This window comes from Rattus rattus, chromosome 4 (genome assembly GCF_011064425.1).
Source record: "Rattus rattus isolate New Zealand chromosome 4, Rrattus_CSIRO_v1, whole genome shotgun sequence".
NCBI classification, from domain to species: Eukaryota; Metazoa; Chordata; class Mammalia; order Rodentia; family Muridae; genus Rattus; species Rattus rattus.
The window spans coordinates 129167815-129192443 of record NC_046157.1 but is presented as its reverse complement, the minus strand read 5'-3'; the positions used below and the strand labels follow the sequence as shown (position 1 = coordinate 129192443).

Genomic DNA, 24629 nt, shown 5'->3' with positions numbered 1-24629 from the left:
AAATAAAAATATGATTAGTCAGTGCAACAACCCACCCGGTCCCCCTGGCTTTGTGTTCCCATCCTATACAAATGTCGTACAATCTCCTTTCAGGGTTGCATTCAGATCCTGAACTGGCCAACTCCCTGATCACTCAGAAAATAAAGCTTTTATTAAGCTTCCATAAAAAAAAAAAAAAAAAAAAAAAAAGAGTTCACAAACCACATTTTACTGTATGTGATACATTATATTTTCTATCTTATTTTGATAACTTCAGTGTAATTGATTTCACTTAGTAATAGGTTGTGACCCAGTGTTTAAGAAATATTTATAAAAAACCAGGAGAGGTGGCATGTAGGTTAAGTGGGATCCCGCATATGCTCTGCCTCGGGGCTTGGATGCTTGGGGAGATGGAGCGGGAAGTGTGATGGTACCTACCCACACCACCGGTGAGCAGGTGTCCGGCCGCAGGGGTGGGGGAGCGCAGTCTGAGGCATGTTAAAGCTGGAGCTGACTGGGGCTGGGGGTCCCTGAGCCTGAAAGGAGCCTGGGGCTGTCTGGTTCTCAGGCTCTTGGGAGCTGAGAACAGAGTGGGGGCCTGTGGGGCTGGATCCAGCCCTGGACCAAGGGGAAAGAGGAGGGCAGCTCCCACTGGTCCTGTTGGGGTGGTCCTTGGCCTGAGCTTTCTTCGGGAGATAAGACAGTGCTCGGTAGGAGAAGGGTCTCTCTGTCTCCCCACAGTGGGTCCTGATGAAAAGAGGCAGTCCGTAGTTTAAGGCATTTATTGTCATGGCGGAAAGTGGATGAGTAAAGCCATACCCCACTTCTGGGAGTGGGCCTGAGTTTAAAGACCCTTTGCAGGGAGGGGTGTCTAGGAAGGGAAATTCATTGGCTAAGCCTCTAGGCCTTTAGGTACCTCATTATAATGGAGATTTGTCTTGGGCCATCTGTGGTCATGTCCTCTACCTGGGAAGGGGCTTGGGGTGTTGCCCTTCGGTGACGAATGGTCAGAAATGTATGGAGGGCTGTGGGCTAGTGATGGGCCTGGTTTCCAGGGAGTCAGGAAAAAAGCCTACCGTCTCTCAGGGTCACCAGGGTTTCAAACCTCCTCAACCGGGAGCCAGGGTGTCTTTCACTGTCCCACACATACATGGCACATGTGTCCCCATGTGGCACATACATGGAATCTTGGCAATTTGCAGGTAGGAGGAAGGGGATCAGGAATTCAAGTTTGAGGATAGCCTGGGCTACATGAAATTCTGTCTTAAAGAACAAACAACAACTATCTATACATACATGTATATACACATATAGCTGGGGAAGTATCTCAGTTGGTAAAATGTTTCCATGCAAACATGAGGTCTGATTTTGATATCCAGAACCCACATACATGTACCTAGGGATCTGGACTGGAGATATGGTTTATTAGTTAAGGGAGCTTGCTGCTCTTTCAGAGGACCCAAGTTCAGTTGTCTTACAATCACATATAACTCCAGTTCTAAGGAGTCTCTCTCACTGGATGGCATCTCACACATGTGACATTCACTCACACAGACACACAGATACATGTAAATAAAAATAATACAGGAATAAACCTTAAAATACCATGCAGGCATGACGGCCAGCTGGCTGACCAGTGAATTTAGCCTGCTAGATGACCTGCAGAACAATGAGCATCATTGTCTCAAAGCCCAGGCGGATGGCTCTCAATAAAGGATGCCCAAAGTTGACCTCTGACCTGCACATATATGTACACCCACACGAATGAACATGCACGGCCCTGCTTCATTTTGTTTTTACATAATCAAGAATCCCCTAGAGGACGTGAGACGCTGGGCTGGCCAGAGAGCATGAGTGTGTGGTGGAGGGCGGAGGAGCCTGGGCTAAGGTGCTGCCTCTTACTTGGAAAGTTTTAGTCCTTAGTGGGGCAGGCAACTTGATTCTGGTCTTAATCACTCACAGCCAGGAAGAAGTTTTAGGAAAGCGAGATGTTCTCAGTTGGATTCCTTGGGAGAAAATAAATTTCCTGGATGACCTTGGGGTGGGATACAAATTACTGAGATATAATTGTGCAAAAACTATCAACAAGTTTTTAATTAAAATTTAATTGTGTTTTTTTTTTTCTATCTCCTGCACCGAACAGTAAGATGATCTTAGGCAACGCCCATGACAATTCTGAAGAACTTGAAAGGGCCAGGGAAGTGAAGGGGAAGGACGCCGCGCTGTAAGTGTCTGAACTCAGGAATGGGATGCCTCTGGGTTGTCACATGCATGCCCTCCTGCTGGGGGTTTCATTTAGAATCCCGAGGAAGGGATGGGATATGGGCTCGCCTTTAACACATCCAGCCATTCCGCTGTTCCTGTGTGTGGAATTCTTTATTAAATCATATGCTTGCTTTGACTACCACTGTGACGGGCCAGCAGCCTCAGGCCTTAAATCTCATATCTGACTCTGTCTTGTATCCGATGCCACGGAGACATGCTCAACTTCCACTTGGGACCTTAGGGTCTACTCTGGTGACCTGGGGATAGCTACGTATCCGATTCTATAAGTAAAGGTCTTCAGATCTTAGTGTGAAATCCCCCTCAGACCCTTGACTTACAGATAACCTCCTGCCTTTTTGGAAACAGCTACCCCTGACCAGTTTCACCTCATTTGCCCCTGACTGGCTTCAGACAGGGGCTTCCCTGTCGCTGTGAAAGGTTTGGAGTATTTGCCATTGCTCAGGGCCATGGACACAAGGGCACTCCTTCGTAGTCCAGTCACAAACAGAGCAGAGACCTGTGGCCAGTGGTGAGCCTGACACTTAGCTAGTGCAAGACCTAGTGAATAAGTGAAGAAGCAAGTGAGCCAGTCTGTCCACTTTGTGCCTCATGGCCCAGAGTGTGTTTATTTTCTCCTCACGTTGCCAGAGAGATGAGTTTCTGTGCCTGAATGCTGTATTCACCCTAAGGCCTGTCCACTTCCCCTTCTGCTCTCTCATGTCCCTGTGTCTATGCTATGGACACAGAGGATAGCCCTGGTGTGGGTTATAGGACATACCTGAGTATTTCTGTGACAGGGACAGGCACTGCTGTGAGTAAGACAGAATGACCAAGTTTCACTATAATGCACATAGATTTACAAGGATGATGTTAAAAAAAACAGAGAATTTTAAGATACTTTAGAAAGCTTCCCTTTCCCCACTGAGTTGCAGGCTTGCCCTGTGACCACCCATGCTCACTAGGGAGGAAGGGGGCAAGTCAGGAGAGGAAGGGCCAGAAACAGCAGCCCTGAGCTCCATCTTGCAAAATGAGACCACACATCTATCCAAGCCAGGGACCTGTTGATTTTGTATCTCAGGTGGATGAACTGCTAGTTAGCCCGGGAGTAGGAAAGATAAGCCTCACTAGTTGAACACTGGATTCCCTTTTTTCCCTAGGATCTGTGTGGAGTATATCCAAATTCCACAGTGCTTCTGCTGCTGTATTCCACAGTTGTCATGTAGTTTAGCTATGTCCTGGACTAAATAATTCTCTGAGAGGAATTCTTAATATTTTCCAAATTAGAAATTCAGTGTATCAAATGATTTTTTTTTTTGTAGCCCAGTCAGAGGCTGGGGGTTGTGTGTCCATAGAATGCTATTCTTCATGGACGATTTATGTAAAGAGCTACACTCATCGTCCAGTGAGTCATGCATAGGATCCCGTCCACAGATCTTGAATAACCCAAATAGGAAAGCACTTCCTTTTAAGGTGTGAAGGACAAAAGACAGCAAGCATATCAGCAGGACTTTAACAAGACTTCAACTTTTTTGGAGCATTTTATAGATAAGGATGGCAAGTAGATTGTGTTTACAAATTTAATTTTCTTTAGTTTTGTAGAAATTAAAGAACCAGTTTGTCTTTTTAATCCTTTTGGCCCTCAACAAAAAGGTAGGTAAATGTGAATTCAAAGTTTATGGATAAACGATAGAACGTTCCCACAGCAAAATCTCATTTAACGGGTCGGCTTGTATCTAGAATCTGAAAACCCTTAGAGCCAAGTGTGGGTAATCCCATAATTTGGGCGATAGAAGGAAGAGGGTTAGAAATGCAAAGTCATCTTTAGTAAGTGGTGAGTTTGAGGCCAGCCTGGGCTCTATGAGATTTCTGTTTCAAAAAAAGTCAAGATTAACAAACCTTGATTAGAGTGGGGAACTGAATCAGCATGGTCTTGTTGGGGACATATTTATATCATGGTGATGGAAATGGTACAGCCGCATGCTGGTTAACTATTGCCTCCCGTAAAGCAGATATTGGATCTCTGTGTACCCCATAGTGCTGGGTTCTAGAGCTTGGGGCTCTTCAGCAAAGATCAAACCAAGCTCCTCTGCCTTTGACATTGCAAACACAGCTTTGTCATCGCAGAAAATCCTAGAATGGCCCATTTTGTTACTGTTTCAGAAAAATTATAACTATCTCAGAAAAGGTTTTTGATATTCATGATTCTGTCCAGTCTATACTCCTGTGGTACAGATTAAGGTTTTCCCTTCAAGTGTAGTCACTGAATGGATTCTTCATGCTTTTTAAGTGGTTGGCCACTCCATTGTTTTTTGTTTTTTGTTTTTTGTTTTTTGTTTTTTTTTTGTTTTTTTGTTATTCCACCCACTCTTGGGTTCTTTTCTCCCCAATCTATTTTAAACTTCCAATTTTTAACAACTTAACCTTCACCTCTAATAGCGATGTCAGAATTAGTCCCTTCTCCACTTGGGCCTTCCCAGTTGCAAGAACTTGACTCCTCCTTTACTACGTTTGAGACTTGTGAACACAAGAGATCATATTCTTATTATCCAGTAATCCTGATGACAGGTATGTTCTGTACCTTAGGATAAGAAGGGGGAAACGACATTTAATTACCCACTCTTTCTACAGCTTTCCCTGACTTCTAGAGGCATTATTTTAAGATGAAACGAAGGCAGATAAAGAGAGCATTGGCTTCCCCCGCCCCTGCACATAAAGCTCCTTTGTAATAGGCTCCTTCACACTCTCACGGTGCTTGGTGGAGTCTGCAGTAGACGGGTTTGTGCTAATTATCCCTTCTGGCCCAGAGGTGTTTCTGAGACTGCACCTTTATGCTTACAGATGTCTAGAGTTTCTGCTTCAGAACGACGCAAACCCATCCATCCGGGACAAGGAAGGCTACAACAGCATCCATTATGCTGCGGCCTATGGCCACAGGCAGTGTCTAGAACTGGTGAGTTGTCTCGTCTGTTCGCTGTTTTCTAACACAACAGTAGCCCTGGACTCTCAGCAACCCCTCACCTCATTTAGTCATCACTAGGAATTTCTGGTAAGATAGTTTCTGCTAAGAGAAACCTTATGGGATGTCGATTTCTTTGTTCCTGTCTGTCCTCATCTGATTGGCGGTGGACTCATCCGCAGTAATTGTGTAGGAATGATAGAACTGTGTGTAGACACAGCTTTTGTTTTAAAGATAACTAGGATGTTTCAATAAAACCAAGTAACTCTTTCCTGGAAAGAACTTAGCACTGCAGTACTCTTGAACAGTACTATAACTTAGTACTTGACTTGTTTAGTCATTAGGCACATGGGTTCATTTGGGCCAGTCCCATGTCTGGAGTAGAAAGACACTGGCAAGGGACAAGAATAGAATTTGAACTTAAAGTAAATCAAATGACTAAGAGATACCTGGGGTGGGAGGTGTTGAAGTCTGAATTCTTTTCTCAGTGATGGTTGTAAGACCCAAAATTGAAATGTCCACTGTGACTTGAAATGTGGAGGGGGGAGTGAGATCAGGTATAAGACAGTCAGGCCTGATGGGGACTGTGGCAAACAGAGAGCCTGCTTTACCTAAAGGAGACAGCCTGTTGGAAGAGAGGAAGAAAACGGTTGCTAGAAATACTGTGTGTGTGTGTGTGTGTGTGTGTGTGTGTGTGTGTGAGAGAGAGAGAGAGAGAGAGAGAGAGAGAGAGAGAGAGAGAGAGAGTGAGACAGAGACAGAGACAGAGACAGAGAGACCAGGTTGATCAGCAAGTACTTTACCCACTGAGCCATATAGCCAGACCTAAAATCTGAGTTTTTAATGTAAGATAATCCATTTTGAAATCTTCCTGGGGAGGCTGAGGGGAAAGTTCATTCATAGCTGTATCCCGGTATAGATCACAATTTGCTACTTTCTTGACACCACACTTGGTCCAGCTTCATCAGGATGCCTGAGTATTCAAACTCACAGTCTGTGGGCTGATGACGAGTGCCATTTTTCTTTAGTGCCCTTGAACATGTTTATATGTCTATGTGGTAGTTTGAATGGAAATGGTCCCATAGGTCCAAAGGGGCAGGCATTATCTGGAGGTGTGGCCTTGTTGGAGTAGATGAAGCTTTGTTGGGGGAAGTATGTCTGTGGGGGATGGGCTTTTAGGTCTCAAGCCAGGTCAGTGTCCTTACTCTTTTTCCTGTCGCCTGCATATCTGGATGTAGAACTCTCAGCTCCTCCAGCACTGTGTCTGCCTGCGTGCTGCCATACTTCCCACCATGATGGTAATAGGCTAAACCTCTGAACTGTAAGCCAGCCCCAGTGAAACGTTTCCTTATAAGAGTTGCCATGACCATGGTGTCTCTTCACAGCAATGGAAACCCTAACTAAGACAGCCTGTAAATCCAACATTTGGGAGGCTGAAGCAAGGGGATCTCAAGTTTGAGGCCAGCCAGGACTTATACTATTACCCTGTTTAAGAAGTAAAGACGTTGTACCAGGTGTGATGGCATATACCTTTAATCAAGTACTTGGGAGGCAGAGGCAGGTGGGCTATGAGTTCAAGGCCGGTCTAGTCAATATAGCCAATTCCAGTCTGGCCAGGGCTGTATAGTAAGATCTTGTCTCAACCTACCAACCAAGCACCCTACTTTCATTTCTTTTCCCCTACTTTCCTGTGTCGTTCCACTAAAGAACCACAAAAAGTCTACCGTATGTGATTTACTAAGAAAGATATGGTAAGGTAGGGAGCCAGCAAGCCAGCAGATCGATGTCTACAGAACTGAGTGGAGCGTGCCTTTTACTATCCTTTAGCTGCTTCCACTTAGGCGCAGACTTATTATAATTCTTTTTGGGAACATGGGAAAACCTATTAAAAGTTACCCAGCTTGGAAACAAAGGCGGAATTATTCTTGTATTGTTTTGTGTTGTACCAGTTGGTGAATTGTATTTACCCTCACCATTCTCAAAGACTTTGATATTATCTTTTTCTGAGGGCCTTGTGAAGGCTGAAGAGTCCCCTTGTTTGATGTTGGGAATGAGTAGCAGTTTTCCATTCTGTTTTGTGTTTTTAGTTGTTAGTTTTCTTCCCCTAGTTCCTCTTCAGTTACTTTGGCTGCGTATGTAATAAATCACCCCAAACGTTAGTGGCTGAAAACAGCCGTAGTGATGTGCTCTCCCTCAAGGTTCTTGTGAGCTAGGGAGCTTCTGGGATGGCTAAGTTCTAGGCAAACGTATGTGAAGAGGCCACTTGCTGGGCTAGCACAGTCTCAAGGGTTGTTCTTGTCATGGCGTCATGGGCTAGAAGGTATAAACAGATAACCTTCCTAAGATGTGTGTTAGCCCCGTGTGTTGTTATGCCTCGTTTCCTCCCCTCCTCCCCCTGTACCTCTCCCCGTTATTTCTCTCCTCCCTTTATAATTCTGACATCTAGCCAGACTGGCCTCAAACGCAATCCTCCTGCTTCTTTTTCCCCACTTCCGGGATTATGGTTGTACCTCACTATTCTCTGGGTTTTTCTGTGTTGTTCTAGTATAGCTTGATATCTTACATGGTGACTCAAGATCAATCAAAGGGGAGAAGAGGAAGGAGAAGGACTGTGGTCTCTCTTTGAAAACTACTTGAAGTTTCTTCTGCATGTTCACTCGTTGAGGTGGTCATAAACTATAAAGAGGGAAGGGAATAACATAAAGCGCTACCTCCCTCCACAGCAGATGTAGGAAGCCAGTGATTTCAGGACTCATGGGCACCACCTGTGATATAGAATCCCAAGTAGCCAAGGAGCAGCCGCTAATCTTGCAGGTGAACAAACAAGTCATGGAGGTATTAAGTAGTTTGTCTAAAGTTATGGCGCTGGCCTTCGGGAGGACGAGGACTCATAATGGCATATCTTATGAGTTCTGATTTTAAAGGAAGTGGTTATTCAGCAAACCACCACTCTCCATTACAGATTAAAGCCCCCACTCACCCTAAGCCTTTCAAACAGAGCTGATGCTTTCCAGGAACTGGTTTTTAAAGGGCAATGCCATCTTTGTCTCTTAACGCCAGCTTTGCAGTGGCACTTGCTGTAGATCTGTAAGAAGTGTGACTTTGTGTTTAGACCGCGTATACACCAAGCTCCTTACAATGTGTGCACAAGTATAAGTGTGTATTGTCATCACTGGGAGAGTGAGACTTACCATTGTAATTACCCATCATGAGCCTGTCTTCTGAAACCTACTTAAGACACAGCTGTCTTTAATTGCTTTTCTTCCAGAAAACCATATGCTATAATTAGATTTATGAACTTTTATTACAAAGTTTGTTGTTATAATCTCAATACTGTGAGCTGCTCTATGGGGCTATAATGAGTTACCTTCAGTCCTGCAGCATAGACAGCATAATTCTTTGTAACACCTTCTTTAGGTCCAAGTGATGCTTTGCAAGCGCTGTTTTCCTTTCTTAGGAACTCCATTTTAGGGACAATACTCTTTTATCAGATGAAAATATTTTTCAAAGACTTGGCTCTTTGATTAAATCAACTCTTGTCTTTGTATTCTCATTATTCATGGAAATTAGGAATAGTCTATAAGATGTGTGGAGAGAAGTAATTGATCTTCACTGGTAATGTCAGTTGAATCAGGACAGATTATCAATATAAATTAGTAGAAGCACCACCCTTGCTTGCTTTTAAGAAGGAAACTCCACAACTCATTTAGCACACAAACAGGATTTTCCTGAATGTTATTGTTGGATGGAAAGCTTTATGTAGTCCCATTTTGAAATGCATTCTGAAATTCCTCTTGGGCACAGTGTATACTTTGCAAAGTTCCTAAGCAGGCTGTGGATACTGTCAGAAGCACCCTCAATGCCGAATGAAAGCAAACAGAATAGAGAACAGTCTTACACTGCTCCATACACCTATACACCAGGTGTGCTCCGCTACACACACACACATACACATACAGACACACACACACAGACACACACAGACACACACACACACACAGACACACAGACACACACACACACAGCACTACTTTTGCAGGTATCTTATCCTCCTGCATCTCATCCAACAATGAACTAGCTTGGGAGGAGATGGGATGGGGATGAAGGTTCTATCATATCAGGACAGGAGAGAGAATAGGGTCATCCCTGGACAAGTGTTAAATGAAGAAGTAAGGCAAGGTAGCTTTTTTTTGGTATGGTGGAGCATTTATAATTTTTTCTCTCCCCTTGGGAACACACTTACATCACAGTCCCTAAAAATCCCCATTGCCTTAGGCACTAGATGTTAGAAAAGCAAACCAATGAGGCAGTATACACAGGGGGCAGATTTCTCTGATTCACTGTCATGCCAAATACCCCTTATCTCAATCCCCCCATCTTACCCGAGGTCATCTTTTTAACAAGTTGGCCCTGATTCTGTGCTGGGCTTTTCCACAAATAGTTCTGTTTCATGATACTCAGTGTCACCTATTAGAGTCTCTGAGCTAACTTTCTTCTGAGAACCCTCCCCCCTTTGTGCTCATTGGTGTTTTGCCTGCATGTATATCTGTGTGAGGGTGCCAGAAACCCTGGGACTAGAGCTACAGACAGTCATGAACTGCCCCATGGATACTGGGAATTGAACCCTGGTCCTCTGTAAGAGCAGACAGACAGATGGCTCTTAGCTATTGAGCCATCTCTCCAGCCCCATCTCCCCCCAAGAGACCCTTATTTAGTTCACATTCTCAGTTTGTGCTCTGACCTGTAGAGGGAACAGAGAGTATAAATGAATATTTTCTACTAGACCAAGCTTTGTCTTTGGAGAGCTGCAGTGAGCTGAAATGGCAGGTGGCTTTTGGAACTAGCTGACTCTTGTAGAGTTGGTGACGTTTACTCCCAGCCCCTCCTCTTAGCTAGTTGAGCTATTACTGGGTTTTTATGCAGATCATTAAATATGTATCATTAAATTTTATGTATATGTATAAATGACTGTGACATTTAACTTAGTGCAATTTGCTTGGCATTCATGGTTTGTGGCTCCTGTTTGTAATTAAAAGATTAGGCTTTATAAACCATATTTTTGTTTTCAACTTATTTTGCTGCAATCAAAATGGAAGAGAAATTACATTAACTCTTTTAACTCTATTTAAGCTGATTTTGTGCTGGTTCCAGCAACAAAATCTCCTAGAAAGTGATGAATTTCTCAGTCTTGACAGAAGAGCCAGGTTCAGGATCCCATCTCATCCACTCACTTAAGCCAGTGTTCTCATTGCTCTTGATCAAAGTCGTATGTCCTGAGCGTGCTCCAAAAATCTGCCCACCAATGTGTACAAAGAACTATGATCCGTCAAATTCAATTGGGCTCAAACTATCAAAGCAGAGCGTGGAGTTCATGTCTAATAAAGCACCTTGTGTCTGAATCAAGTGCTTGCTTCAGAGAAGGAAGAGAGCTGGCAGAGGGCTCCGGCCCCTGCGTGCAAGGCTTTCAGACTCGCCGGGAAGACAGAGATGTGGGAAGCATGCCCCTACTTGGAATTTCAGTGTCTGTTGGCATTCTAGTTTTCTTTTACAATATTGAACGTTTGTTTGTGAACATAAAGACTCTTAGGACTTTGACTTTCAACGTGGAGAAACGAGTTTTCTAGTGTAATTACATAAATTGCCTGCACTACTTAGAAAGATAGATCGGAAACTAGAGACTTGAGATTAAATTCAGTCCAAAGTTTCGCTAATCATAATCACTTGGAATTTGGCTGCTTCCCCAGGATCTCCTGTGACTTGAGCTTTCACAGTAAGAGTAAGTCGGGGGAGCAGACAGTCCCTGCAGGTACAATCCGGAAGTGTCGTGATTCCCTGAAGAGAGCTATGTTTTGGGCAACTAAAAACAAAATCACGCTACATTCCTATAAGCTCCTAGATGTTACTGATTTTTATCACAGACTTGAGCATTGTTAGCAACTGGCTCTGAATAAATACATGTGTCTGTATTGAATGCCTTTCAGCGTCTAATTAAATTTCTTCGTATTAACAAACGGTTTAAAGGAGTTAGTTTTCTTTTTTAAAAAAGTTACTTTTGTGTTAGGGAGCAGTGACATCTATAAGAAAGGTTGTTTGAAGATGATCAGTGAATTTGAGCCCAAATCTCCAACAAACCTCTAATACCCTTTTTCTGTCCCCAGAGGTTCTATGAGTCTTAGAGTTCATGACTTTGAGCTTTAGGCTTTGCCTAAGAAGCATTGTGTGACCCCCAGCAATGCAAATATGACCATTCTACTGTTGACCTGATGCACGGCTTTTAGATGGAACCCCAGGGAGGGGTCGAGATGGACATGGACATTCTGATGTCACTAGCAGCCTCTCACTGTTAGGAGTCCACAAAAGATGACAGAAGTAGGACATAAATATATATTCAGAGCACTAGAATAGACAATTCAGCCAGAGGTCTGATGCAGACCCTTTACAAGACCCTGATTACAAGATGAAGACAATCCTTCTAGCTTCACTATGAATCATTCTGGCCCTTGATGAAAGAACCATTAACAAAATTTATTACCTTCAGTGTCGCCCCTGCACTTCAAAGCCAAATACTAGTGCTGTAGCCCACTTGACCATGTCTAAAGACTAACTGGGAAGGCAGGAAGCTTAAGAGCATGGAGAGAATTTTTTTAGGTTTAGCTGTGCTATGGATCCCACCATCCCCATGATGGGAGAAAGGCTGCCTTGACCAAAGGCCAAGCAGTTCAGTGAGGTGGGCTAGGTGTCTGATAGATGTGCACGCACTTTAGAGGGCACAGCGGTCTGGCGTATGATAAATATAAATGGCTTCAATCTGACTTTGCTTGCCAGGAGGTCATATAAAAAAGCCCATTGTGACAGATCACTCCTCTTTCAGCAGTGACGGGGGTGTCACATGCTCCCAATGCCCAGATGTGTATCTGAGGCCACAGCTGGCCGTCTGTGGTAGTGGGGGGAGGGCAGCTCAGTGTTCTTAGAGCAGAGGAGGGAGATTCAGTTACCAGGAGGCAGGGGAATTACTTGGAACAAGAGAGCTGCAGGGAAGAGGAGAACTACTGTGGCACCCGAAGGAGAAATAACTTGAGCACCTGTCCCAGGCAGGCATCACTGGCAAAGGTGCATAGTAAGAGCGTCGTCTTCTATCCCTTCACCCTCAGAGGGAGCAGGCATGGAGAAGACAGAGAGGAGCTGCCTCGTTCTGCTCTCCACTGCGGCCGTCGGTGGGGGAAGCTCCAGTGTTAGGCAGCCTTTAGGGCTTATCCACTGGAGCAGACTGAGTAATCTGATGTGAAGCTATGTTTGTAACGGAAATGCTTTGCGGAGCTTTCAGCATTTGTTAGAGAGTTTTATCTTGGGTGGCAGTCTTATAACGGAGACTGGCCCTGGTGTAGGGAGAAGGAGAACAGAACTGTGGTCAGATTTACTGGTGACTCACTGCTCAGTCACACGCCGGAGCCCTGTGCAAGGGAAGAGGAGTGTTCAGCTCTAAAGAAAAAGAAACGATTCTTGACTCGAAGTATGCATGGATTAAACTTCAACCTTGAAAGATAGAATGTCCTAATAGCTTCAAGCACTTACTAGGCGCCACATAGCACTGAACAAAAGGGACACTTGGCTGAATGACCCAGCTTGATTTAGGGGTAAATTTTAAAGGCTAGCTTTTAAGTATTTAAAGTGTTTTATGTATTTTAATTGTCTTGCTTGTTTGGAAGACTTTCATAAAAGATGGCAGGTTTGAGAGGAAAAGAAAATTTACATATTTATGGACTGGTTTTCTCTTTACATGTGAATACTTACTAAAATGAAAGCATTTTATTGTAATCTCTCTTATTATTTTTATTCTTCAATAGCTACAAACATGTGCTAATTAATATATGTAAAACTGCTGTGGAGATACCTGGCCAATTAAGAGTTGCACACACACACACACACACACACACACACACACACACACACACACACACACACACACAGATGCACACACACACAAAGACACACACACAGACAGATACACACACACACATACACACACACACACATGCAGAAAGACACACACAGACACAGACACAGACCCCCCCACACAGACGGACAGACACATACACACACACAGACAGACACACACACAGACACAGACAGATACACACACACACACACACACACACACACACACACACACACACCTACCTCTCTCTAGTAATTGTTTCCCGATGTACAGTATAGTGAGCACTAAGAGAGTCAAATAGGCATCATTACCTCTAGAGGGGAAGCTTTTAAAGACCTGGTGATGTAGGAAACAAAGATTCTTAAGAATGGAGTAGTTTAGATGTGAACTGAAAACGAAGTTCATCTGCCTTGTTCTCTCCTCTTCCCCACCCTGTCTCTTCTTCTCTCCTCCCTCTTAGTTACCTTCTATTGCTGTAACAAGACCTTAGGACCAAGGCAACTTGCAGAAGAAAGAGTTTATTGGGGCTTGTGGTTTCAGAGCCCATGACCATGGTGGGGAACATGGCAGCAGGCAGGCAGGCAGGCAGGCGGGCGGGCATGGCTTACAACTGTAGCTGAGAACTCCTATCACCCACAAACAGGAGGCAGGAAGGGCTGACTGGGAATAGCATGAACTTTGACACCTCAAAGCCCACACCCAGTGAAACACTTCCAACAAAGCCATACTACCTAGTTCTTCCCAAGCAGTTCCTCCAACTGGGAACCAAACATTAAATACCTGAGCCGATGAGGGCCATTCTTATTCAAACCACCATACCCCTTACTTAAGAACCTGTGAGGCAGCATCCGTGAGACAGGACAGCAGCCCAGTTGGGGGTTGCCCCACCAGAGGATGTCAGGAAGACATCCCAGGAAAGATAGAAACCTATCCAAGGGTAGTGACCTACATGAGTGTACTTGTTACTCTTCTCATGGCTCTGTCAAAATCTTGACAAAGGAAGTTTAATAAAGAAAGGTTTTATTTTGGTTCATGGTTCAAGAAAGGGATACAGTTCATTGTGGTAAGAAAGGGATGGCCCCAGGAAAAGGAATGGCTTATCACATTCTGTCAATGTCGTAGAACGGATGGGGAGTAAGATTGGGCTATAAAACCTTAAGATGTGCTCCAGTGATCCACCCCTTCAGGGAGGCTTTATCCCTCAGGATATCCAGCCAAGGGTCTACAAGGCTGTATGTGGCCCAGGATAACTGTGAATGCATCCCAGCATAAAATCGTCATCTTAAAACATTATGTAACCTTTGGAAGGGGGTAACTGGAATGCGTGCTTCTCAACCGTGAACTTTAGAGATGACAATATAATGTTGCAGCATCATGCAAAGCACATGTTATGTATTCTCTCACAAACCTTAGACCATCAATTGAACAGCCCTGGAAAGTTCCACAACCTTCTAAAAACAATGCTATCAGTTGGAACCAAGTGTATACAAATCCATGGGCCCATGAGGACATCTCACATTCAAACAACGATGTATTTCACACTCAATATATTATTTAAGATCCCCCCTGTTAAAGTTTGTACATTCTTCTCTTATTCCCAAATTCTTCTCGTTGATATGGAACAAACAGTATCTCAAAGAAATAATGTCATAGAAGCACACTGAATATCACTCATTCTTAAATGAAAAAATACAGTAATTATAATTTGGTCAAGATTTCCTGTATAATGGGGACTGTACTTGGTATCGGCCCTTAGTTAAGTTGGAGATCAGGGTGTACTTTCAGCTTTTATACATTTTAAAACTGTGTTAGTCTTCATTATAAGTCATCGTCATTTTATAAGCATCCTTTATAAACTTGCAGTGGGAAATCTGGGGCTCGTGTTCATCTACCGTGGCAGGTACAGCTAATTAGGTGATTAAGAAGTTTCCTTCTGACTGTGGAATGAGACTCAAAGGAAGCAAGAGAAAGCTGATGGATTCTTATGTGGTGACCTCTTACTCAAGACCCTATGCCATTCAGAATACACCAGCCCCTGGTGCAGGGGACTTGCCCTCTAGATGGAGGTCCTTACTACTGCCTTTTTTTTCTATAGTTGATGGAAATTGAGCTTCTTCTAAGGTGCGGTTTCTCTTACGTTAGCCACCTTACAGTAGCTGCTTTCCAAAACATGGAGAGGGTTTAGAGGAATGTACTGAGAACTGTGGTTGACACAGGTATATGTTATACATGGTCATAACTTTCAAAGGAATCAGAAACTAGTTTGGAAGATAAAACCATACCACATAAATATTGGATCACATCTCCAGGTTCTTCCCAGGATAATAATAGAATCGTAATAGCTACCCCTGGCTCTTTGGCTTGTTCCACCCCATCCCTTTCTGTTCTGCTTGGCTCTGATCCAGTTCCTGTGAAAGTGCTTTGGCCTGTTGCCACGTGGTCTATACATTTTTTTCCCCCAAGCACAGCATGGCTACTATTTCCCCTCCTCCCTTTTCATGCTTCCTGTGGCAGTATGTCCAATTACTGTCTGCATCTCAAAAGCTCTGTGGTCATAGATGTCCAGAAAAACTCTGCTCCTAGCACTGCTAACCCATGGCAGGGCAGAGGCTCCTAGCATCTGTGCCAGTGTGTAGAATTTACACTAACCTATCTCCTGCAGGGCCACTGTCTGGTCCCAATACTGCTCTCCTCACCTCCCACCACACACCCGACAACTCAACCTGAGTCTATGGGAGCGTGGCAAGTCAGGATGGGGTGAGGATGGTGAGAGTTCAGGGATGTTTGCTTTTTTTTTCCTGGCCTGAGGCCAACTCCAAGGTCTTTGAGCGTTTACTTCACTTCCATTACACTCCATATCTTGCCTTAGCTGTTAAATGGAGTCTAGGTTATTTTGAACAGGAGAAAATTAAAAATAGAACTCTCATATAGTATCAATCCCTCTCCTGGGTATACATTCAAGGAAAATAAAATCAGTATTTTAAAGGGATTTGTGTGTTCATGGAACCATTATTCAGGGTAGCCAAGTTTTGAAAACAACTGTCGCTGAAGGGATGAATAAATAAATTTATATACCACATGTATGCAAACAGTTTTATAAATATAGTTTTATACATAATAATATATTCTATTGTTATATAATGTATAGTTATATATAAATAAAATATAAAATCATAAAAATATATAAATATATAAAAGTACATATAACTATTAATATATATGTACATATATATATATATACACACTATGTGCAATGTAATATTATTCAGCTTTTTAAGAGAAGGAAGTCCTGTTACTTCACAACAGTATGGGTGAATATGGAATGCATTATACTTAACCAGACACAGAAAGACAAAACACTATACAAATTCACTTATAGATGGAATCTAAAAAGGAGCGAACTCGTAAAAACAAAGTTTCCAAAAGCTGGGAGTCAGGAGACATGGGGACATCAGTGACTGCACAGTTAGAGTTGTGGGGGATTCTGAATGCCTGTTCAACAGCCTGACGACCATAGTTAGTAATGCTGTATTACAGGGAGGTGGGGAATGTTCTACGCACATGCATGCAGACACACACAAACATGGACATACCTGTAAGGTAGTGGAAGTTTAGTAGTTCGCAATTATCAGTTCAGTGTGTATACATGCTTTAAAACATTACGTTATCTGCCATTAAAACACACACACACACACACACACACACACACACAGAGGCACGCACGCATGCACGCACATTAATTTCACTTCAATAAAGTTGGGCAAACAGAGTGTAAGAAAATTGTCTAGCACGGTGCCTGGAACATGAGAGAGAAAAGCAGTGATTATTGTGTTCGTTGTCTGTAACTTAAAAGAGGCCCCATCTCCTGCACATTGTGCCATACCTATGAATATTTAAAAACTAAAACAAATGATGTATCTGTAAGCTTACTATCTAGCAATGGAAACCAGCATGTAATAAATAACTGGTAAAATAAGTTCTCTTATTGAGTTCCGTATTTCTGATTTTTTTTTAATCATTTTTTTTTAATCTAGAGTCAAGCAGGAGCCCCAGAAAGGTGCAGGTGCAATGCTGTGTGAGTTTTGTGGTTAATGAGATGTTTGCTGACTCCCATCAGGGTAGTGTGTTGGCTAAGCTCTCTCCCTCTATTTCTCCTTGTCTTGTCACCATTGTGTGGCTGTGGGGTAGCGACAGGAATGGATAATGGGCTGAATGAGGACAGGTGGGGGTGTCTGAACGTGGTTGACTAAATCAACCAGTGCTGATCTGTGAGCTATCAGAGAGCTGAGCTAGTAATGGCTCCTCTGATACTGATGATATCTGCTTTGCCCATTAAAGGAAGCAGTTGTAAATGACATGATATGCTGAAGCAAAAATAAAATAGATGCTGTATCTAAACCCATGCTGCTGATCGCACTGCCATCTGGGATCAGCCATTCATAAAAGATCCGATGTGAGGCGGGCACGTATCTGACTATGTGTGTCAAGTCTCTCCCATCTGCTTTGCTTTTGCTTAGGATAATAGCAGCTTTCTTACCCACTTACTCGAATCTGTGCCGATTCTTTTACTGTTCATTAAGTAGGCATGTGCAGACGTAGTCTCCGTGGTCTTTGGCCAGTGTTTTTGAGTCCCAACAAGATTAGCCTTAATTGAATCAGTAGAAATTTCCCTTAAAGCTGTGTATTTTATGGCCTGGGACAGAATCAATAGACCATCTATTGGTGTTTACAGCAGAAAATTTATACTGTCATCTAACATTAAGAGATGGCATCTAAAGGACATTTGTGTTGCTGGCACAGACTTTGTTAGGGACTAAAAGCAAACAAGCAAGAAATCTTTCTGAAGTGGGATGCCTTCACTGTCTCCTATTTTTTAAATTTTATTTTATAGTTAATAATTTTGCCTTCAAGTCAGTTGTCTTCTTTATTTTTGCTCTGTATTTTTTTAATTATATCGCCATGACTCTCAGCTTCTGCATCTCTCTCCTACGCCTACCCCTCAGATAAAAACCTCCATTGCTCAAAGCAAACGAATTGCACCCTGACCTGAGGCAGAAAGTAAATTAACACAGCGCTGATTCAGGGTAACATGGGAATATCATTCAGATGAAAATTACTGCTGATTAAAAGAGTAACTTTTATGCTTGAGTGTTGCTCTCAGAAATCACTATGGAAACACAATGCAGTCATCCTGTTTCCCAGTAAAACACAAAGAGCTGTACCTGCTCGGCGAGTGGAATCAATCAAATGTAACCCATGGCCCTGAGTGTTTTAGAGCTGACCACCTGTCACCGTTTCAAGGTGACTGTCACTTATTGCAGTCAAGTGTCACACGGTGCATGACTCCAGCTAGTCTAGCACTCCAAGGAGTACTTGTGTTGATAGACAAGGATAATGGGGAGAGGTGAAGACCCTGCTGTCTTTCAGGTCAGCCCAGATGCTTGTGCTCCAGGAAACCTCATGTTTATATGAGGTGTCTAAGGAGTGAAGCCCTTATAGACGACAGTCACGTGTTTATCGTTGAATTAATGATGCTCTGGGAGGTGAATGGTCAACACAAATGACACTATGTCTACACAGTTTCAGTGAAATTACTCATCATTATCTATCTTATTTTTCATGGTATGTATTTCCACTTCAAGAGGCTTTAATTTGCAGAGCAAGCATTTGAAGGAACTACAGTGTTTCACAGTCTCCTGCAGGGGGAGAGTCTGAGTCTTCCAACTCGTTCGTGAGCTTCCTCTGATAACCTTGAGCCAGATTTATGTAAATATGTGAGGACTGCATTGGTGTCACATTTGAAGTAGAGAAGCTGGTTACTAGTGTTTACAGTAGCTGCAATCCAAGAGAATTACCAGATGGCACTCAAAAAAAGAAAATAAAGATTTTGTTTGTTTGACTTTTGACAGAAAGCCACTGTTACCTAGAGTACCACCGGATGACATAGGGTCAATGTCACTGTGTATTTATTAAGAACATGCAGTAACTCATCTGAGTTAGACCACGCCCCATTTTGATAGATTTAGTATATATTGTAATTTGATAGTGGCAGGAAATAAGTGAGTGAACTACTCTACTGCAACCACAGCTTCTGTAACATTTGCTGGTTCTACATGAAACAACACAAAAATTAGATAAAAGAACTATGTGCATGCATCAGCATGGACAAGGACTAGATATTATAGTTTTAAAAAAGATTTTATATTTTAATTGTGTGTTTGTGTATTCATCTGTATGTGAGAGCCTGTGCATCTATCCATGAAGTGTGTGAGCATGAGCCCATAAGTGCAGATATTCATGAAGTGTGTGAGCATGTGCACACAAGTGCATATATCCATGAAGTGTGTGAGCACGTGCATCATGTGCAGATATCCATGAAGTGTGTGAGCATGTGCATCATGTGCAGATATCCATGAAGTGTGTGAGCATGTGCACACAAGTGCATATATCCATGAAGTGTGTGAGCATGTGCACACAAGTGCATATATCCATAAAGTGTATGAGCATGTGCATCAAGTGTAGATATTCATAAAGTGTGTGAGCATGTGCACACAAGTGCATATATCCATAAAGTGTATGAGCATGTGCATCAAGTGTAGATATCCATAAAGTGTGTGAGCATGAGCCCATAAGTGCATATATCCATGAAGTGTGTGAGCATGTGCACACAAGTGCATATATCCATGAAGTGTGTGAGCATGTGCGTCAAGTGCATATATCCATGAAGTGTGTGAGCACATGCATCATGTGCAGATATCCATGAAGTGTGTGAGCATGTGCACACAAGTGCATATATCCATGAAGTGTGTGAGCATGTGCACACAAGTGCATATATCTATGAAGTGTGTGAGCATGTGCATCAAGTGTAGATATTCATGAAGTGTGTGAGCATGTGCACACAAGTACATATATCCATGAACTGTGTGAGCATGTATACATAAATGCATATATCCATGAAGTGTGTGAGCATGTGCACACAAGTACATATATCCATGAAGTGTGTGAGCATGTGCACACAAGTGCATATATCCATGAAGTGTGTGAGCATGTGCACACAAGTGCATATATCCATGAAGTGTGTGAACATGTGCACACAAGTGCAGATATTCATGATGGTCAAAAGAAGTTGTCAGAATGATGTGTGGTTGTGAGCCACCTGACATGGGTACCGGGATTGGATTCAAGTTCTCTGAAATAGTAGTACACAGCCTTAAGAACTGTGTCATCTTTTTAGTTCTCAAAAGCTTATCTTTAAAAAAATATGACCATGCAATGTAGAGGCAAAATAATATTTTGGATGAAAACTTGTACTGAAAATATTGACATTCCTAAACAAAATGTCAGCAAATTAACTGCAACATGTTGAAAGGATAATACAATCCAAGTGCGGGTGTTCTAAGAATGCAGGCGGAGGGTAACATTGACCAACTGTGCAAGGTAATTTACCATATGAAGAGAAGAGGCAGGAAAAAAATATCAGCAAAATAGCTTAGTGCAGTTAAAAAGCATTAGGCAGAGCTCAGTGTCTGCATAAAATATAAAAAACTTAAAGAACTATGAATACAAAGAAGCGTCATAAATCTGATAAAGATTTTTAGCAAACCATCTTTGGTAGAAACACAAAGCTTAATAGTGAAACACTGAAAGCCAAATATTCATAGCACGTACCGTTTTTACCTGTGTTGGAGTGGAAGTGTCAGGGCCTGGGAGAGGGCTCAATAAAGAGTTTGCCTTGCTAGCACTAGAGCAGGAGACTAGATCTATAGAACCTATGTAAAAGCCAAGCTGATATGGACCTGCCTACAACCCCACACTCAGGAGTCAGAGATAGGAGTCCCAGGGAAAACTGGCTAAGTGAGCCTGCAGAATTGGCTGGTTCATGTTCAGTGAGGACCTTGTTGCACTGAAGTGGAGAGCAACCAAGGAGGAACATTCGACGTCAACCCGTGGCCTCTATGTGCATGCGTGTCTACATAAGCATGCTCTCACACACGTGGACACACATGCATGTACACCACACTCACACTGAGGCTGTAGTTCAGTGACAGGGCACTTGCCTTGCATACATGAAGACCTAGGTTCAATCCCCAGTAGTAGGACCAAGAAAATAACAAAAACATAATAAAGGGTAGGTTTGGCACTAGGAAAGCATCCCAGTAATGACAATAGAAACCTTGCATATGTAATTAAGTTACAGACATTGAGGTAGTGATAGCCTAATTGACTATGCATGAAGTGGGTCATCCCCTTTTATATCCTCCACAGAACTTGATTCAAGAAGGGACTGTCGAGAGCATAAGGCCAATATGATCCAAGCTAGAATACTTCTCTGTGCCAGTCAAAACAAAAACAAACAAACAAAAAACCCAAGATGCCATTTATATTTATAAACACAGTACCATTTACATTAGCATCTAAAATACAGAAATGTTCCTTCTATGAAAACAGTAAAACTTATTTTTAAAACTGAAGGAAACCTACACACCTTTAGCATATTCAAGGCCAGTAATTTAAAATTCTATTTCTTTTCTTTACCCCAGGAATTATCAAGCGGGAAATGAAATTTTAAAAAGACCCAGTCATAAAATTATAATTTTCAAATCATAAAAAGTACCAAATGGTCCGATGGAACTATAATACATTATGGAAGAAATAAGTGCGAAAATACTCTATCTGTTGGCTAGAAAGTAATCACTAGAGATAGTAAACCACTTCCACCTGACTTTTGGATTCATCAAAATCTCAGTAAGGTTCTTCACACATATGTGAATTGAAAGCGGGTTTTTAATTTTACAAGGAAATGCAAAGAATATGTAAATATCTCGAAAAAAGAAAAGCCTAGAGACTTTGCTTCCAGATATCAAAGACCTATTACAGAGTTATAAAAATGAAAATAATCTGGATTTATAGGAGACAAAGTAGAGGATCAGAAATTAAAGACTAAGTCTGCCCATGCAGTGTCTTCTCTAACAATAAATGCAGCACGAAAGTTCAGTAGGAGAGCAAAATACCTTTTAACCACATTTTGCTGGGGGGGGGGAATGAATGTGCTTTTACTACACACAAAATTCGATTTAAGTAGGATTGCGCTTCATTTTGGAAAGATGAGAAAAGAGAGGCATTACAACAGGGGTTCTCAACCTGTGGGTCACGACCCCTCTGGCAAAACCCTACTTTCAAAACTATTAACATTTCAACTGATGACAGTAGCAGCATTACAGCTATGAGGTAGCAATGAAATAATGTCATGGCTGGGGTCACCACAACATGAGAAGCTGTATTAAAGGGTCACAGCATTAGGGAGGCTGAGGACCATTGTGTTAGAACACACAGGGAACATACTCTCAGAGGGATAGATTTCTAAAATAAGTTGCAAAATGTTGAACTATATTAATCTTCTTTTTTTTTTTTTTTTTTTGCTGATTAAAGGACACCATTCAGAGATTACAGTGGTGTTCATATGAAAAGTTGGGTACAAAGAACTCATGCAGAATATTTAAAGAAGCTCTAAAAGATAACACTGAAGAAATAGATATTCCAACTGAAAAGTGGGCAAAGGTTTGAGCAGGCGCTATATAAAAGTATATCCATGGACTGTCACACAGAGAAAGGTGATCAGCTCTCATAGTTACTGTGGTGGCTTGAATATGCTTGGCCCAGGGTGTGGCCTTATTGAAGGAAGTGTATCACTGTTTGGGAGCGGGCAATGAGACCCTCCTACTAACCACATGGGAGCCAGTCTTCTCCTAGTGGCCTTCAGATGAAGATGTAAACTCTCAGCTCCCCCTGCACCAGGCCTGCCTGGACTCTACCATGCTGCTGCCTTGATGATAATGGACTGAACCTCAGAACCTATAAGCCAGCCCCAGTTAAGTGTTGTCCTTTTAAGAGTTGCCTTGGTCATAGCATCTGTCCACAGCAGTAAAACCCTAACTAAGACAGTTACCCAGAAAGAACAAGCTACAAATACCATGGATGTGTTAGTGTTCCACTGCTTTCATCATAGATGGCCACCAGTTTGATAGAGCACAGCACAATTGTAATATCTTACAGTTCTGTATGTCAGAAATCCAGCGTAAATTTCAACACGAGAGAGAAGAAAGGTTTGAAAGAATGTGACATGTCTTTTGTTCTGTGAGGGACACTTGAACATCTCAAGGCTATTTAAGACCAGAACTGATGAGAATCTGTTCTCTATTGAGTCTATTGATTGACTGCCTGTTTTCCTCAAACTGTTGTGACTTTGAGCCATTTTTCTCCTGTATTCTCCCAACATTGGCCTTCATAACATCCATACTGAAGCTCTTCTGTATCGCTTTAATCAGACAGTTACTAGATTACCATTTCTGAAGAACCTGGTTGTTTATTAGTGTCTGAACATAAATGGTTGCTAGGTTTTGGTTTTTTGGTTTGTTTGTTTGGCTGGTTGGTTTTGTTGTTTTGTTGTTGTTTGTTTGTTTTACAGCAGAGTTGTTTCTTTGATATATGCTAAGTTCAATCATTAGAGTTTTATTAGTATCTTAGCAAGATACTTCCATTCTTCCATGACCATGAGGTTGAGGCATTATCTGTATATGTTGTTTCATACTTTAAAGAAAATATTTGTACTTGAACCAACATTTGCTATAACAGAATGTGTAGGTTGTATGTAAGCTAGACATTGAGCTTAAACACAGCTCTGCTGCAGATCCTTTCCAGTGACCTGGTATCTAATCTCTTCCTTTGTCCTTCCCTTTATCTATTCATGCAAAGACATGTGTACTACCCCATGAAAAGTAGGTTAGAGAGGACTTTGGGCCACTTTGTTCCTGAGTAATATATTAGCCTCCTATGTAGCACTGTGTTATTTAGCCAGATATATAATATTGGGAAAGACTTAAAGTTCATTAATATCTATGACTATTTATCTTCTTCCAACATATACAACCATGTTGATATTTAGAAGATAGCTATAGAAGCAGGACTGGATTATAAGTGGTGAATGGACTTAGAACAGATGAGCTATAAATAATTGTCCTGTTGCAGACTATTTTTTTCATTTTGAAAATGCTATGTGCCTAGTTATAGAATTTTTGGAGACTTCATAGAAAAAATGTATAATATTGAAATCTGTGATTTTTTTCCTACCTACAGAAAACCAACATCTGTATTTTGTTTAATTTTCTTCCCTTTGTGTGTGTGTGTGTATGTGTGTGTGTGTGCGTGTGTGTATTTGTGTATTAGAGTATATGTTAATTATCTCAAAGCAAAACAAGAACCCATTTTTTAAAAAAGAACTGACTTTAGGTGATTGAGAGTGAGGCAGTTGAGCATCAATTTAATTTAAACTCCAGCAGAAGAAATATTTTGTTTGGAGCTTGGCTAGAAGAGACACATCAGGGCCATCTGGTTTTAATCCCCTGTTTTACCAACTGCTCCAAGAAACTCACCTTCTCCCAAGCCTCCCCTTTTCATTCTGTTTGGCAGACTTAGATACACCCTGGCATGGTTACC

General features: G+C 42.1%; 1 protein-coding gene across 1 annotated transcript in view; it reads left to right on the top strand.

Annotated features, from left to right (window-relative positions):
• The window catches only part of Ankrd44 (ankyrin repeat domain 44), a 277873-nt gene that overhangs the window by 197039 nt on the left and 56205 nt on the right, over positions 1-24629 (top strand). The window contains exons 15-16 of the mRNA XM_032901107.1: positions 2123-2203; positions 5083-5194. Coding sequence (XP_032756998.1) covers positions 2123-2203; positions 5083-5194 — 193 coding nt within the window. The remainder of the gene's footprint in view (positions 1-2122; positions 2204-5082; positions 5195-24629) is intronic.